Source organism: Pezoporus occidentalis, unplaced genomic scaffold, assembly GCF_034315485.1.
Source record: "Pezoporus occidentalis ecotype Australia unplaced genomic scaffold, CSIRO_AGI_Poc_V1 ctg44, whole genome shotgun sequence".
NCBI lineage: Eukaryota > Metazoa > Chordata > Aves > Psittaciformes > Psittacidae > Pezoporus > Pezoporus occidentalis.
In genome coordinates, this window is record NW_026915769.1 from 3,931,152 (window position 1) to 3,947,425 (window position 16,274).

The 16,274-nt window shown below is 39.6% G+C and overlaps 1 protein-coding gene across 5 annotated transcripts in view; it reads right to left on the bottom strand.

Moving 5' to 3' along the window:
* The window catches only part of WNT7B (Wnt family member 7B), a 96,396-nt gene that overhangs the window by 35,821 nt on the left and 44,301 nt on the right, over positions 1 to 16,274 (bottom strand). For all 5 annotated transcript variants that reach the window (XM_062634937.1, XM_062634936.1, XM_062634940.1 and 2 more), the window contains exon 2: positions 6,293 to 6,519. In XM_062634937.1, the coding sequence (XP_062490921.1) occupies positions 6,293 to 6,519 (227 nt within the window). The remainder of the gene's footprint in view (positions 1 to 6,292; positions 6,520 to 16,274) is intronic.

Here is a 16,274-nt window from a genome sequence, read left to right on the forward strand (position 1 = left end):
AGGCATGTGAGTAATGAAGTCCCAGGTTTTATTGATCCTATGTGATCATATGGAATTTGCACACAGTCCTAGTCCATATACAGATTTCAGTCCTAGTCCATATACAGATTTCAGCTGATTGAATGCATCCTGTGCACTTCTCTCCTGGCATCCCAGGCAGCCTGCTGCACTAGGAGTTGAAAGCCAATGCCATCCCCTGAGAAGCCACCTCTCACACCGGAATGCTTTTACTATATCCTAGTACCAACGCAGTCATCCAGTTCAAATTACTGAAAACAAGTTTCTTTCTGATCAGTTGCTTCAACGCTCAAAGGACATCATTGTTGTCTGGGACCATACTATGTGATAACAAAACCCCAGAAATTTTTCCAATGTTGAATCAAAAGCCACTGTGCAATTGAGGTTCACGGTAACTGACAAATACCTAAAGCAATCATAGCACCTACTGCTATGACAAAGATAATTACTGCCTTTCCGTCAGTGAAGTGTGTACCCTGCTCTGTATCATATTTAAAATAACCTAATTCCAACTAGTTTTCCCCCTCCAAATTGTTTCCAGCTGTATGATTCCTTTCTTTCCCCCATATTGTTTTTATTGGATATAATGCAAGTCCGTAAAGATAGATTTTCCCATAATAAACACACAGATGTTAGAATTATAAACATACAGTCAACCTGATATATGAATATTACTAAGTATTAATAAATACATAACTAAGAGCATAAATCGATTTAAAAATTAGAAAATGAGAACATAAAGTAAAAGAAAAGAAATGGAAGGAGGAAAGAAAGGCAAAAACTGAGATAGAAATGTACTTACTTTAGGCAAACTATCTGGATTCATTTATAGTTCCCTTTATTGATTTGCTGATAGCATTAAAGCACAAGTATGGTTGTAAAGCATTCCTAAGAATGCCGCCTGTCTTCATGTATTGGAAGTTTTCTGCTCGTACTGAAAGAGAAGCTTTCCAAGTTGGCCAACTCATACCATGCTAGACAGTACTGTGCTAGATTAATGTATCTGCTTGGATGCAAATTTCCATTTTTGGACAATAATGAGCCTGTCTACTCCTCCCATTTTTGGTAGGAAGTGTTTATGAACATTGGCATCTCGGTTAAACCACCATTATAGCCCAGACTAAAAATGACTAGATTCATACAAGTGCGAATCCAAATTTAATTAAGCCTATATATGGCCTGAACCAAGAATAATTTACTGGCTGACACCCCCTCAGCATGTATGATAAGATGCCAACCATTTCTCCACAACACCATTGTATACGTATCTTTCATGCCCAATTCCCTTGTACTTTCAGGCCTGCAGCTAAAACACTGGGATCCAATGTGGACTAGTTACCTGCTTCCCATGCAAATATAAATGGAATCACTTTTTTTAATGAGTATCTTTCTTTGAGAAGATGTTCCCCTCCCTTTCTTGGTCTTCTGTTCAAATGTATGCTGTCTTCTTAGCACTTTATGTGTGCATGTGTACAAGTGCATGCTTGTATATAACCATGAAGTCCAACTTTATTTTCTGATTGTCTTTCTCAAAATTATTTGCAGTCTTCTTCACCTGTGAGTTAATAAAATCCATGAACAGATTTTGTCAGCCTTTAAAACTGTATTTTTCTCTCCCACCCCTCATCTTTTCTGCCTGGAACACGGATCAAAAGCTGAGCAAATGTGTGGTTACAGGAAGCTGCTTAAGACATTGCTCTCCTAAACTTCACACAGCAAGCAGGCTGGTAGCATCACTTCAGATGCAGCCTTTCAACGTGCCAGAAAAATACAGATCAATATAAAACATCAAAGGTTAAAAAAATAATAATAATAATCAGAACTCTTGGGTTTTTTCTATCTGTTGATTCTTCCCTGTCAGGTGTCCAGTTCAACAATTTGCCAAATCAATGGTACAGCCAAATGAATACTACTAAATCATGATCATTTTCCACATCATGTGTCTGAAAAGGAGGTATCTACAGATTACTTTTTATATCTTGACAGCTTTGTTTCTCAAAACACCTCATTTTTGCCCTGGATTTGGCACTAGTAAGAGCAGTCTGTTTATATGCACATCAATTTGGAGACTTTCAGCAGAAATTGTCAATGCACAAATAATAAGCCAGCATAATCCACTGTCAAGGAACAACAGCAGATTTCAGTTCCATGAGTGATTCTGACTCCATATTTCAGAAGCTGCAATCCTTACTTTTTTGTGTGGAGTTATTTGCTCCCAACTGTTATTATCTGTAACTTTTAGAGCTACTTACATGATAGATTGTTTCAGCCATCATTTGTGGGAATAGGCACCAGTCTCTAGTGCTCTTTTGCATCAATAACCTGATACAACCAGAGGCTTTGCTTTCTAGATCTGAGTCCTTGCCTTCAAAAAGTTAGGACAATTTTCTTTCAACTCATCAATAATAACAATTGATATATCGTTAACCAATTAATTTTTGAACCCAAGAGGTTATCTTTACAGAAGTAATTTTTTAAAGAGGCTTACAGCCAGAGGAATGGTTGGAGAGTGGAAAAGATGACCTTATATGAGAAGCTGGCATGAAAACTGAGCGCAGGAAGGTGACAAATACAAGCATGTACAGGAACAGGATGGGTCAAGTGAATGTAGTAATGACTTTTCTTTGGGGATGGCAAGACTACAGAAAAGTTCCCAGCTATAAATATACCAAATAAAGCTAAACACAATGCTTGGCTAATTCATTCCATGCTACATCCTTTGTTCATGCTACTAATTTGTATCTCTCTGTCACTTTTTGTCTTGACTGCTATAAATCTTTTATACCAAAATGAATACCCGATGCCTAACATAATTTCTGCAGTTGTTATTCTGTCCTCCAAACTATTTATTTTAACTGTTTTTAGTACAGACTCCCAGATACTGTATAGGTGGTACAGCCCTCATTCACTTTGAAAAAATAGCTCATCACTAATCCAGCTTAGGTAACTCACAGGGGATTCCTCTGGCATAGTAGGATCCCCAGAAGTCACAAGGATTGACATTTGCTCTTCTGTCATGCCTTCTGGCTGCTGCTTGGTGTGGCTGGAAGACATGCATGGTTGGAGCATAATGGCACCCAGGAAACGGTACTGGCAATAGATGTACAGCTGTTGGAGAAGCCGCATGTTGGGTGAGTCTGGAGGTTTGCTTTTTTAATTTTGAGGGAGAAGTGTTGCGTGGGGTTGCAAATTAGAATAGCTGTAAATCTGCACTTGTCAGTGCTAGCGGTAGAGCCTTGGCCTAGTGGCTAAAGAGTAGGTCCTCTTTCCCATAAAAATGGTTCTTTCTAACCCAAACTATGATATGATTCTATGATTATTCATATCCCTAAGCAGTTCTGGGAATAATTTAAATGAGCTTTCCTTTGGTGTGAAGTGAAAAACACGCCTGTCTTTTTTAGTGTCAATCCTTTCTTCAGTTTCTTCAGGCAGAACCAAATGTCTGGTTTAGTGTTTCTGTACGTGTCAGACGCAGATGTGTTTTGTTACACAAGTGAATATATATGCTTACAAGTATCTGGTACCTTTAAGTGGGTTTTGGGTTTTTTTTTTTTTAGCTCTGTCCTTTTTTTATTCCCTCCCCACCCCCAGTGTAATAACACCACTTCCTGAACCCTGTCCTTTTCCTAAATACTGACCACATCATCTCTGGGTGCTCCTCCACTAATAAAACAAATAAAGACATGTGGATTATGGGATCCTTTATAGACCTGCATGGAACTCATCTGGCTCAGCTGGCAGGGGTCATGTAAACCTCCTCCATCCGCTACAGTATGTGTGGTTTCACACCCAACAAATGTCAAAGCAGAACTCAGCTGCAACTGCCAAGTTTCATCTGTGTTTGGGTTAAGCCATAAAAGAACCCACCAAATTTCACATCAGTCATTTCAGACTTCCAAGAAACCACCCAGGTTCGGTGAAGAGGTCAAGAATATGGTGAACATTTTGGCAAACATGGCCTGAAAAGTGGCTCAAGAAAACACTGGGATTTTTCAAACTATGTATACTCTGACCAACCTGATAGCCAGTCCATCCTGATGCCAAACAATTTTTGCTCCCTGTAGATCTTATTTTCTATAGAAATGCTAAGAATTATAGCAAAGGCATGATTTGTAGTCCTCCTCAGGCATTTGGACTGCACTCACTTTCAAGGTTTCAGAGAATGAAAGGAGTTCCTGGGGAAGAGGATTATTGCTCATGAGTACAAGGACAGAACTGATGAGGTGCCACAAGATTTTCAGCTTCAAGAAGAGAGTAGAAGTGATGAAAGCCTTTTCACCAGGAATCTTAGTGATGACACCGACTCTGGTATAACCCTTCAGAGTATGCCACTTCAAGGACATAAGTGATATCACTGAAGTTAAGAGAATTTATTTGTCCAAGGGTCAGAGCATGGCTGCAAGCTTTGGCAGATCAAGACAACGTAGCATGAAAAGTTATAATGCTAGCCTGCTTAGCAGCTATGTATTTTCTGACAACATCATCAGTTTGGACATCAAATTAAGACAAGAAAGCATAAGACCAACCAAGGAGGACCAGACCTGTGCTTCTCATAGTCAAGAGAACCTGCTAAATGTTTCATTGATTCACTTAAAGTTGAAGGTAAAAGTCAAATGTTAGGTTATTTCCTGTACATGCTGTCTTGAGAATGTTTGATGTGTTCCACTCACACTCTTTAAGAAACAAAAGTTACACAAGAAGTGTTATCTAAACAGAATTTAAAATATCTTAGGACAAATGGGTGAAGAGACACTAATGAGCAAAGGCCTCACCACCACCTTTACAGAATCAAAACCAAATTCTACCTAACTCTTTTCCTGAAGTTCAGAAAGTTCAGACTTTTCTTTTGCAATTGATTTGGTTTACTCAGTCTTTTTATTATTAGTTTTAACCCTCTCCACTTCTGTGATTTGGTGTGGAGTAATATTCACAGAATACTGTATTACAGAATACTGTAATACTCACAGAATATGACAGATTCTGTATGGGTGTAGGTCAGTTTCCCTGATGTTAATGGATTTATTTCATTATAACACTTTACAGCTGGGCCACTGTGCCTTTAAAAACCCCAGACCTCAGCCAGACTCTCAGACTTGCACTTTCTTTGAAAAGTATTTAATTTGATCACTGAGTCAAGTGTACCTCATCTTTTGCTGTCCATTTCACAAGGGTGTTGGAAAGAAAAAAAACCTTGATCTCCAGTAACAACCAAAGTGTCATGTAAGTCATTTCCTTTTTGCACAGATGGGATGAAATGTTATGTCTTTTTTCCACACAGTTTTAATGAATTCTTATGTCTGACCACATTTAGTTGTGTTGGAGGCACAAGACTCACCCAAACCATTGAACTCGGGAAAAAGGTGTCACCTTAAGAAGGATCAGACATAAGAACAGGCTACAACCCCACTGTGAAGTCGGAAGATATCACTCTGAGCACCCTTGTGAGAGCCACACACTACAAAATGTTATCCTGACACTGAGCAGCAGACAGTACAGGGAAGGGTAAATGGGCAGCCCTTGGGAAAGAGAGGAAAGGTCAGGAGTAAGCTAAGGATACTCAGCTGGGTGATGAGGAAAATAATAATCTCAATACTGGAAAAATTTGCATAATCTCCCCTATGAAATAATATCATATACAGGATAAATGGAAAGGGATCAATTTAACTTCTACCAGCTAACAGCTTGTCAGGCCAGGGTCCTGTATTATTTTTTTGATTGGGTTTCCTACCTCAAATCACCTGCAGTATTTTCTTTACAGTATGTTAGCAGCACTAAAATGGATATGTATCACTGCCATGTACTGTAAAGCTAGTGTCTTGTACACCATCAGTTAGTCGGACTCTCTCATTGCTTCAGCTTTTGGGAGGTCTGCAGAGGGATTTTTAGAGTTAATTCTAGTTCCCTTTTTATTGGTCATAATATGTACCATGGTTATCATGGCAGCCTCTAAAAGTATGAGAATTGGAAATATTTTTCACAAAGTGTGATGACAGTGTCCTTGTATGCCTGTGCAGGCATCTGGGTCATTGCTGGGTATGAAGTTGGACAAATATTAATGACTTCATCTACGGATCACTAGAGATTTTGTGCCTCTTGCCAGTTACTTTTCAATGAGTGAAAACATACAGACCGCAGTTGTTCCGGGAGCATCACTGTTGAACTACAGTAGGCAAATACCAGGAGGTTATAAGCTTTTCCAAGACTGCAGTGAGAAAGCTAAAAAGAAAACCAGCCCAAACACATCACTTCAGCACCATATTAGAGACACCCTTACCTACTCGAAGCTCTTGTCCAAAGACTGTTTTCTCTCCAAGCGCAGAGCAGTTCCACCTCCCGTACCGAAACTGGTACTGGCACTCATTGATTCCCATTTGTGCCCCTTCCCCAATCACAATGATGGCATCGGGGCGGCTCTGGCAGATTGCTCGCTGCCGAGGGGCCAGGCCTGGGATTTTGTTGCAGATGATATTAGCTCCTAAAGCCACAACAGATGACAAAGCTCTGAAGAAAAAGAGCAGAAAGAAATGTTATAACCAAATTGAGGCTGTTAAATGCTTTTGCCACGTGCTGCCATGTGACAGGCAAGGCTCTGGGCAAAAGGGCAAGGGCTGGAAGTTGGGTTCCTATAATTACGCCAACTTATCCCAACCTCTCAGTCTGGCAAAAAAGGGCTGGAAATCTTGCAATAATTCCTGATCTGATTTGTGCCAGAAACAACAGAGAAATGTAATTTGGGCACTTTTGCTTCCAGTCCTACACAGACCCATCAGATGATGAGATGTGGAAAGCAAGACATTTAAAAGCAAAAAAAATTGTGATATCTGATCATCCACGGATCTCTGAAACTCATGTCTGCTTTGAATGGCTTCCATAGATTCAGGTTCAGCATTTTAGTTACTACAGCCAGTTCATCCATCCCCCATTTGAAACTGTTAAGCACAGTTTAGAGAATGACTTGAGGATACCAACCCATTATTACACTCAGGGTACTGAGTCATGATTCATGAAAGTTCACCAGCATAATTGTACTTTTAGATCTGGCAAATATCATCGAGCATACAGGAGGGATCCTTAATATGTGCCATCCAGGCTAGAAACATTTGTAATTTTCATTCTTCAAGTATATTTTCAGAATTCATTATAAAGTTTGCATATAACTTGCACCTGCCATATGTTTTCACTTTAGCTTATTTACTTTTCATTTTCCAGCTCAGTTTTCAACATCTTTACAGGCTCATTTTTTTACATCTTTACAGGTGACATTTTAAGTAGTAATACTTTGAAAAAAACAAGACAACTTGCTTATATGTTCAGTGATGCCTCATGTCACATCTACCGAGTACCAGCCAGGCCCATGCTGTGACGCTTCAACTGGCTCTGAGCAAGTCAGCAGGACCAGAGTGGTATAGCTGTGTTCAAGACTTATACAGCAAGATCTAGTGGATCCTGAGACAGCTACACAACCAAATCCTGGAAAAACCCCTGCCACGCTGCCCAGCTGTCAATCCTGCTTTTTGGCTGGGGTGATGAGAACGTCACTGTTTCTCAACACCTGCAAGAAAGTAGCTCCACAAACCCTTTCCTCTCTTTAGCTTGTTCCAGCCTAGTATTAGATCATATGGGTAATTTCCTTTGCCCATCAAATCCTGTTGTTGACTGCCTCTGTAACGTAAAGATAGTTGCCCAGATCATGCCACAGCACCTTGGTTTTAAGTGGTTTCACAGTAACAGAAGTCACCATATATAAATAGGTTAGTAACAGGATACAGACTGTCTTCCCCACTATCTTTCTCTCCATCTTGAGCACTCACTTAAGCCTTTCTTCTTAGTGTTAAAAAATTCCCTCTAGAAATGCTCCTTTTGGAAAATGCTGACTGAACAACAAAATGAAAGAATTTTATAGGAATGTATCAACTTCATCACAAAGGTAAATGCAAAATTACATAAATGTTGCATTTCAATGAAATCAGTGCGTTTCATTTTGCCATTCCAATAAACTACACTAAAGCCAGAGCAAAAAGGGTGAAATGGAGAACTTTTCCCTGGCCAAAATGAAATAGCACGTTTACTGTGGAATGGAAATTCCATGGTGATTCATTCTGCCTTTAATAGGTATTTGTGCATCTTTTCCAAAGTTAACAAACCATGAGAAATTCACCAATTGTGGTTTTTTATTTATGGCTTGGCGAGGGCGTTGATAGATATGGCGACAAGGTATTGCAAACATAGAGCATGCACGTCTTGTGGCACTACCTATTAAAAAAAAATAAGAACAAAATGCAGCTGCAGCTCCAACCACTCACAGCATTTGGAGCAGGAGTACTCAGACCTGTAGCTTTAGTTCACGTTACTTCTGGGTACTGAGCAACAAAGCTGGAGCACTGGTTGGAACCATTGAGTCCCCAAGATGCAAGTTTTGATCAATTTTTTCTTTCTGGACCACCTCTACTTGAATGAATAAAATATTTAAATTATGATGTCTTTAAATCAAGACTTTTTAAGGCACGACAATCATTTAAAAAAAAAAAGCAACATTAAGAGGTTGATGTCGAAATAAGATTCTCTGACCTTTGCAATGTTAGGATCCAGGTCTGACCCTTCTGTGACTTTAAAGTTATGAAAAGGGAAAGATATCTTGTACAGAGTAAGTAACCTGAAGATGCAAGAGGGACAGGGGACCCTGCCATTACAGCTTAATCCATGGTTCTTCCCCCTAAGGTAGGCTGAAGGGAAGCCAAGTCAGCCACTAGCTCACTGCTGGGGTGAGCAGGCAGCAGGTCAGCTGAGGAAAGGGTGAATTTCTGCAGCCATTCTTCAGAGCAGAGCAACAGCCAGGGCCCCCCCCGACAGCAACACCTCCTTGGCATGGCATATGCAGCAGCTCTCCTGTGTGTTTTAGGCTTTGCAGCATCCTTATCCCATCCCCCCCAGCTGGCTTTGCTGTATCGGACACTGACCCTTCTAGGAAAACCTAACCCTGAGGGAATACAGGGTTGGGTCCTATGAAACAGGCATGCACAGTCATGCAAAATTGAAGTTGATGTTCAGCACACATTCACAAGCCCCATAGTTCTGTTTTCTGACTGCCCAATAGTCATTGACTTACTAAGCCCACATGACCAACTTACAGATAAAAAATATATATAAAAAATATTTTTATATTACATAAATATTTTTAATCAAAAATAAAAATAATAAAATCTATTATAAAGGGTATGAGATAGATAACTTTCTGACATCATATTTTTTAAAGTGCTAAGCCCCCACAGTTTCCACTATTATCTCAAGTTAAGCAGCAAAAACTTATGACTTTTTAGACACCAGACAGCAAGAAAGAATTGGCCAGAGTATCTACCCCACATATAATTCTCAGTTTAGTTGCTTCCTCTATATACATTGCTACTGTCTCATAATTAGGTTAAGGAGTGTATTGTTTGGTCTGACATTGTTTTTGGAGCAGGCCTTGGTCAAAGGATTGTATTTTCATCCAGAAAAGAAGCATGATCATATCTGCCTCAGAAGGCATTGTAAGGATGTTACAGTTATTATACATTTGTAAAGTTCTTTAATACATTCCTCATTAAAAGAATTAAACTGCAATTATTGGAGGTGGAGGGGGTCTTAAGTTTTTTATTATTACTTCCAGGGACTTCCCCCTCTCCAGCCTGCACTTACCAGCATATTCCCTCAGACTTGTTTAGCCTACTTTTAAATTGTTACTATAATTTCAGTGCCAAAAGAAATGCTGAATCATGAAATTGAGGTTTTGGAAAACTTTATTTATATTAAAGAAATGCACCCAACAGCATTTCAAGCTTCCTCTCCACTATTTCTTGTGGCACCCCTTAGTTTGTGCATCTGTCACACATTCAGGAGGGTTGTGCCGTGCTTCTGCCCCTTGGCAGGTTGAAGGCTATATTATTTTTTCTACTAGATAGAGATTATTTCACTTTAGAACTGTAAAAAGGCAGATCCCCATGCCACATTTTGGCATCTTCTCCCATCTAATCTTTCTCCGCAGTGCAAACTTCCTTGATTCTTATCACAAGGAAATCTTGAGTGCAATGTTCTGTTCAGATTTCTGGTGCAGTTTATGGTAATTGCAACCATCCCTCATCCCTCACAAGCTTCAAAGTTTTATGTTGGGTCATCCACATGAGTTACCCAACTAAACATCATCCACATGGTTTTATCCAACTAAAGAGTGTTAGTGCAATAATGTTACATTTCCTAAGCAATTAACAGTAGTCCCTGGCATACAGAAAGTCTTTACCTTCCTTCATCACTTAGTCATTAATCCAAGGGAAACACCAGTGCTGAAATTGACCCATAGTTATAAAGAGAATTACATCCAAATTAAAAAGACGCTGGACTAGGCTTGGATGGACCACGCAGTTCAAACTTCTAACAAGCTAAACCTGGTGAGCAATGTTTTGGAAGGCCTGGTTTCTACATCAGAATCTCGAAACATCAAGTTTTTCATTCTCTGAAAAAGTAACTATGACTGCAGTCATAGCAAGAAGAAGTTCCTGGCAGCGGGAGACAATTTTCAGCTTATTTTCTGAAGTAATGCTTGTTTAATTATCCAAAGACAAATTACTACTGTGGCAAAAAGTTAAAATTTTCCCTCAAAATGCATTTTCTCTTATGGTTGTATCTTCTCTCCGGGACCTAAACACTACAGTTTTCCTTTTCACACAGTTACATAGAAAAATTGAAAGATCATAACCATGAAAATTCCTATTGATTCCAAGCAGTTCATAAAAACAAACATCTTTGAAAACACTTCAGAAATTAAACACGTGAGCTTTAAGAATATAAAATTTAATACAGTATTGCTTGACAAAACAGAAATGTACTCCTCTTTCATATTTGCTTTCTTGAGTGTCTAGTTTACATTTGCAAAGGTAGGCATTTGCTTAACTTGAGCATATTAGTAATTTCATTTATTTCAAATGTTATTACATTCTTGCAACTTGAGATGAATTTCACATGTAGAAAGGTCATCACTTGAGCTGTAGTTTATAGAGCAGCTTAGAGTCTTTGCACAAGTGACAAATATATAAAGTAAATCCTTATAATGGGCAGTTGTGCAACTACATGCGCTACATGAGGAAAATTCTAATTTTTACTGTTGTTAGAAAAATCTGAATTTTGACAAAATTATGAAATAGGACTGTTGTATAGCTAACCTGTCTTCAGAGTTCTCCCCAAACACAGGCACAGATGCGTACTGAGATTTCTCCAAGGATCTTAAAATTCAGTTCTGACAAATACATAACAAGAAGATGTAAAATAGAAAGATTAAGCCAGCAACACATTTCATATAGGTAAAGCACTTAACCAAGCTGATTTTAACCTTTTGATTAAGAAAAAAAAAGAAAGCCCTAAAAATCCTTCTTGGCAATCCTTGCTCCCTGGGCAAATAAAATTTATTGCCGAATAGGAGTGGCCCCGGGAGCTACACCTTCTCTTTTGACACCCTCACTCATTTGTATTCCTGGCTGCACAGCAGCACAGTGCACATTTTCCCCTTGAGTCACTGAGCCAGCCTTACTGCAAGCACTTGGAATAGGCGCCGTAGGGTCACCATGATCTCACCCCTAACCATGCTACTCGATATTCACCTGAAGCTGCTGTTGGGCAGGGGGTTCATTTTCAGCAAGGAGTGAAGGGATTTAGCCACATGAATTCCATTAACGGCAAAGGAGCTTCATGGCTCAAACCTCAGCGCGCTGTACAGAAAACTTACCCCACCGTCTCTGATAAAAAAATCCCCATAATGGATTCTTTGTTAGAAGGAACCACTGAGATATTTTGTGGTGACACTGCGACACATCTGAAACAGTACACCACTACCAAATGGTTTACTTAATTAAGAATTCCTAAGTAAATATTTTGAGAGTGTATCAGTTGCAGAAATTGGCAGGAGCATCCTGGGCTCTGAATGCCATCTGCATATATTTAGGCTTTCAATTTTGTTTTCCACTGCCGGCTTTGGGAAATCGTTGTTCAGTTGCATGTGTTATTGAAACGGAAATCCAATAAGGCTGCTTGGTACTGTCCTGTGGTGCACTCATATGGCTCCAAGACAAGCCTTTGGATGTGGAGGCTGTGCACAGCAACGTGTTTATTCCCATCAAATGAAAGGTAGATATTTCTCTGAGGAGGTCACCCAAAAAGAGAGCCTGTTAGATTATGTTCAAAATGGAAGCAACGGGATAGGCAAGACAAGGAATGATTCACACAAGGGCAGAGCATGCCTCAGGCTAAATGCCTGCTTTAGAGCAGAGTGGGAGCAAGGACCCCATCCCTATGTGCAATATTGATGTAGGGATCATCAGCAAAACCTTGGATTCACACCGTTTCCTACCTGCCAGCTGGGAGACACAGGATGACTGCTATGAAGCCAGCAGTGAATGATTTGGCTTCAGGGGGAAGGAAGGGAGACATTGCCTAGCAGAGAGATGTCCCCAGGTCACAGCACTGGTGTGGCGGTGGCCTGCATGCTGCCCCTAGGACCACACACACTCACAGTCGATACTGCAGCAGCATGCACGGGCTCTGAAGAGGGTTGTCCTTGGGGCCTGCGTTTTTTCAGCTCCTTGGAGATGATGTGTTTATGCAGTCCCTGCTGATGTGGCATTTACCCCAATGGTTTTCTACTGTTTATCACAGAAAAGCTTACACTAACTAACGGAAAAAATAGTGCAGATGTGAACATTATGAGCCGAAATGAATATGGTAAAATCCCCATTACTCAACAGAGCACCTTCCACTAGTTGCACTGCGTCTTTAGTTGCTGTACAAAACCATAGGAATACTGGCAGTCCTGAGCCTGAAATGAAGGCTAGCTGGGGAGCACTACTCACTTTGGCTTCCTAACGTAAGGTAACTGAAGCGCTAACCAAAGGCCCAGGAGCTATTCCTTATCTAAATAGCATTATGCCAAAGTGGGAGGGCTGGGAGTGGTTAGGGACAAAATCTGACTCTCCTACTCACCAGCTGTCACAGATCCATCAGTGCTTGGTACCAGCCTTTCACTAATTCTTCCTGTTCATGCTGGAGCAAGAGAAAGCAAAAGTATCTGTGACTCTTTGTCACAGGTAGTATTTCTATTTCTGGTATGATGCCTCCTGAGAATTATCCCCTAAAATGGCAATCCAATCTGATATTAAGCTGACACATATCTTAGTGCATGCCTGGTCCACCACACTAATTTTTGTTAATCAGTCAGTGAGACAACTTGATACATAACAGTAGGATTTCTTGAAGACCTGTTACATCTCTAGTTCACCTGTATTTTTTTTACACCAAGGGAAGACTCATGGAAAACAGAAATGCCTCACATGCCTCATATGTCCTACTGCACTGGGCATTTGCATTGGGCATTTACATTGGCCATTTACTGTCTTACAGCAGACATTCTGAATTTACACAGCAAACTACTGTATAACAAGCATTTTCTTGCTTGTCTGCAATCACATTCTAGGGACATCTTATTATCCGTAGAAAACATTCACATCTTGTACAGATAAAAATCAATAAAAGTTAAAATAGGATGTTAAAATAGCTGAAGTGTGGGAAATGTTGATTCCAAAACAATCTGGGTTTCAAGAAGCGTTCAGTTTTCTAAACCAGAGTAAACTGATAGGCCTGTGTTGGAAGCAAAGGAAGGCAACAGCTCTGCTGGCATGCACAGGGCAATTCGCGAAAGGCTGGAATTTTCCTGCTTTGGTCTTACTAGTGATGAGGACGGTGACACACATGGCATAGCTGAACTTATCCAAGTCAGTTTAATGAAAAGTCGCATTAATATAAAATTATTTGATTTTTTTAAAACGCATGCTTTTAACTGATTTATAAATCAAACTGAAACACTTGTTTTTTTTTTTTCTTTTTCTCCCTAAGGCTTTATAAACTAAATTAACAGGACCTACCGTTTCAGTTCTGCAAGCATCCATACACCTGTGTTATGTCCTGCAACATACCAAGCAGTTTGCACCATCAGTAGCAAAAATGACCATTCCTGGCTGCCACGATGTCTGCTGAGCTCTTGCAGTTGGTATTCATGTCTAGTGCTATTTTTTGCCTTCCACCCCATTTCTGTTTTCCTTTAGCCCTAGAAAAACTCATGCTGATATATAACAGAAAGTTACAGAGTTATTTGCTAAATAGAGATCCACCACAGTGAAAAGCAAAATTACCTTGTAGAATGACTGTGGTGGGATATTGCAGCTCCCCTGGAGGGGGGAATACAATATGAAATACTAAAATGGCCAATAGAGATCAGCCACAGATTTTTTGTGTCTCTACACAAAAACAGTTCAATATCATGGAGAAATAAATATTTCATACTTCAAGATGTAAAACCTATGCTTTTGTTATGTTTCTCATATAACAAATAAGAATGAATATTAATCACATTTATGCATATATATGGATGTTTTCCAAACCTTTTCGATTCCCAGACTTAATTAAGCATAACTGGAGTGCATATTTTGGCTTTGACCAAAGATTAGCAGTTCGATCTCTCCTGTGAAAAGGTTAAAAGAGGAAGAGAAAGTCCTTCAGGCAAAGTCCAAGACTTGACAAAACAATACCCTGCTTAATTTCTGAGATCTGATGAAATCTGTGGTCTGATCACAGTCATGGTGTGTCCCTGAAATCATGCTAGAGCAGTTCTCGTGCACAGAAGCATATATTCCTTGTTAGCTCTCTCTAAAATGTCATTCATTTACTTTTATTTAATATTAATGTTTAAATATTACTAAATAATATTAATAGTATTATAAATAATTTAATTTAGTTAATAGCAGGTATGCATTGTAGATTTAAACTCTTGAAGATGGACTGTTGGTAGAATAAATTTTCAAATACATCTTTGTTGGGTTTTCCATTTAGCATTTAAGTATATCTTATCTTAATTTTCTAGATTTGCATGCGCAGGGCTTCCTTGAATATGATACAAAAATTGAAAGAGGAAAACATATAATAAGAGGTCCACAGGAAAGGAAGATACTTGCTTCCCAAAATGAAAGTAGCTGGTTTTACTGCTATGATGGTTCAGGTAGGAACTCATTTTTGTTAGCCAAGTTTTGAGCAGTCAATGAGAAGGAATTCTGAAAATCTATTAATGATCCAATATGTTAGAAAATTCAGTCTCGTGTTAATTTTAAGACTACCCTGCAGCGGCTGTTAATCGTGAGTACGAAAGCATATATGCAGCTCTAAGCTACACTGAAAAGCCATACGGAGAGGTCCTTTTACATGAGGAAGGTGAAGAGGCCATATTGACCCCACACAAAATGTGCAATTTGGACTAAATGACCACTGGAGGTTGCTATTTATGCATAGATATATGACCATAAATCAAGCTGACTGACTGGTCTTGAATTAGCAGCAGAAGAGAAAAAATTGAATTCACTTCGTCAGTGATACCAAATTTTTGTACACTGAATACACCCATACCCTCTGAGTCATGATTTAGTTCTTCTTTTCCTTTCCTCACCACTGTTTTCATAGTGGTTTGCTTAGTCGTTGCTAAGGCCATGAGCTATCAGAATATGAAATTAAATAACATCCACAGACAAAGTTAAACCCAAAACCCAACAGGCTTGATGCTGTCAGGTTGACTTACTCACCTGTTTCTACATCTGGAATGGGTGTATTGCTCAAACCAGTGGCAGATTTTGTTGTTCTCATCTGCTCTAATTATCCCACTTAATGCAAGGCTGTTGTCTGCCAACAGAGCGGATGAAGAGCATAAGGTCTTCTCTTGATTTTTTTCTACAACTGGTCAAGCTTTGGGATACACACCATCAGAGGAAGGGAAGCTTCTCCCATGCAAGTGTGCAGGAGGTAAGGAAGTGAGTGAGAGGACTGAGAACATCCTTGCCAGTACCCAAGTGTACCAGGCAAATTGTTGGCTCCTTGACTTTTCCTCCTCAGTGGCCCACTTTTGCCTTTCCCTCAAATTACACTAGTTGGTGTACACTCATTTACAGTGAACACACTTGCATTGTTCCTGAGACGTGGGAAAAACTGAAAAAGAAACACAAAGTCCCAGAAGCAGAAACCACTGACCTTTCCAGGTCTGTCCGGAACGCATGCATTCTTTACCCTTTTTCAGAGCAGCTAATTACATAGCTGTTTCTTCCAGGTGATCTGCTTTTGGAATCAAGATATTTTGTCTCTTCTAATATTTGTCTATTGATTTAGAAACCCTGCACCCATTCTGTGGTTAGTGCTGTCAT